Source organism: Sinocyclocheilus grahami, unplaced genomic scaffold (genome assembly GCF_001515645.1).
Source record: "Sinocyclocheilus grahami isolate Dianchi unplaced genomic scaffold, SAMN03320097.WGS_v1.1 scaffold4933.1, whole genome shotgun sequence".
NCBI classification, from domain to species: domain Eukaryota; kingdom Metazoa; phylum Chordata; class Actinopteri; order Cypriniformes; family Cyprinidae; genus Sinocyclocheilus; species Sinocyclocheilus grahami.
This window is the reverse complement of record NW_015509762.1, coordinates 9,813-11,033: the sequence shown is the minus strand read 5'-3', so window position 1 is coordinate 11,033 and position 1,221 is coordinate 9,813. Positions and strand designations below refer to the sequence as shown.

General features: G+C 41.4%; 1 protein-coding gene across 1 annotated transcript; it reads right to left on the bottom strand.

Moving 5' to 3' along the window:
• Positions 1-167: 167 nt before the first annotated feature.
• Positions 168-1,202, bottom strand: LOC107577034 (adseverin-like; the record flags this gene model as incomplete). The annotated part of the gene is made up of 4 exons (XM_016263154.1): positions 168-648; positions 735-823; positions 893-1,025; positions 1,113-1,202. Coding segments are annotated over 4 exons (540 nt in total), but the record flags the coding sequence as incomplete, so codon positions are not given.
• Between the last annotated feature and the right edge of the window lie 19 nt (positions 1,203-1,221).

The following is a 1,221-nucleotide window of genomic DNA, read 5'->3' as shown; positions in this document are numbered from 1 at the left end:
TGTATAGTATATGTTGCAGAACAAATAACTTGAAAGCTTTGTTAAGTAATGTTAAGCAAAGATACAGTTTGCATTTACCATTGTTCTGTTAATGATTTCCATACACAGATTCCATTACGGCTTCAAGTTGATCATTAGGATTTGCTGTGTTGACCAACAGAAAGCTGCTCAGTTTGAAAGTGCCTTCTACGTGAGCTGTGCTTCATACATTGCTACACTACTGACAAAGGAGAGTGGAACTTTTTGCATGCAATATTTTACAGAATTGTCTATAGTGTCACCACAACTTTAAAATGAAAAAGCTATTCTAAACACCCATTACCAATTCCTGAGGCAACCCATGCCTTGAATACACTAATTCTCTTCTGCGTTTTAGGACTCCAGACTGAATAGCTCTATGGTCCTTGGTGCTATTAGCTTTTAAATATTTACCTGGACCTTGCCAGAGCCATCATCCACCATACCATGCTGGGCAGCCATAGTTTTGTTGGAGTGCAGACTGGAGGCATCAAAGGGAACCTGTGAAACTTTGGCAATGCGGCCAATGCTGTAGGCCTGGCCTGGACCTGTGGTTTGATCCTTATCCTTCCAGTTACTGAAGAACTGCTTGAACAGTGTGGTCTCACCTCCGGCTGGCATAACCTGGATCTGGTCACAAAAAGTTAGATAGACTGCTTAGAATTTGGCTTTCACTTGACTTACTTTCATTAACATGCTGGATCTAAGTCTGATACCTGTGTGTTTTTGGGGTAGTTCTTGTCTTTGATATACTGCTCAGCTACCTTCATGGCTGCCTTACGTTCTTCAGTGTTTGCATTTGGTCCTGAGTTGTTAAAACAGATGAAATTGTCAACGTGTAATATAAGAACACCAAAATAAAATTTGACCATACCTTTCCAAAGAAATATCTTGCAGTCCACTCCATTGTCCAGGATGTAGCATTCGGTGGGAGTGAGCATTTCCTGTTTGAAAGGGCTGCTCTGGGCCACCAGAGATGTCTTCATAGAGCCTGCAGCATCAGACACCTAACCCATACAAAACACATGAATGCATACATTAACACAATTAGCATAATATAGTGCTCGTAGTAGGTGCATAAAACATAAATGTACCATGTAGAGTGTGCCCTTTTTCTGATTGCTTCTGTCAGTCGTCTCATCGTCAGGACTTCCTGCTGGGATGTTGGGCTTGCACCCAAGAGCCTAAAAATAAACAAACACA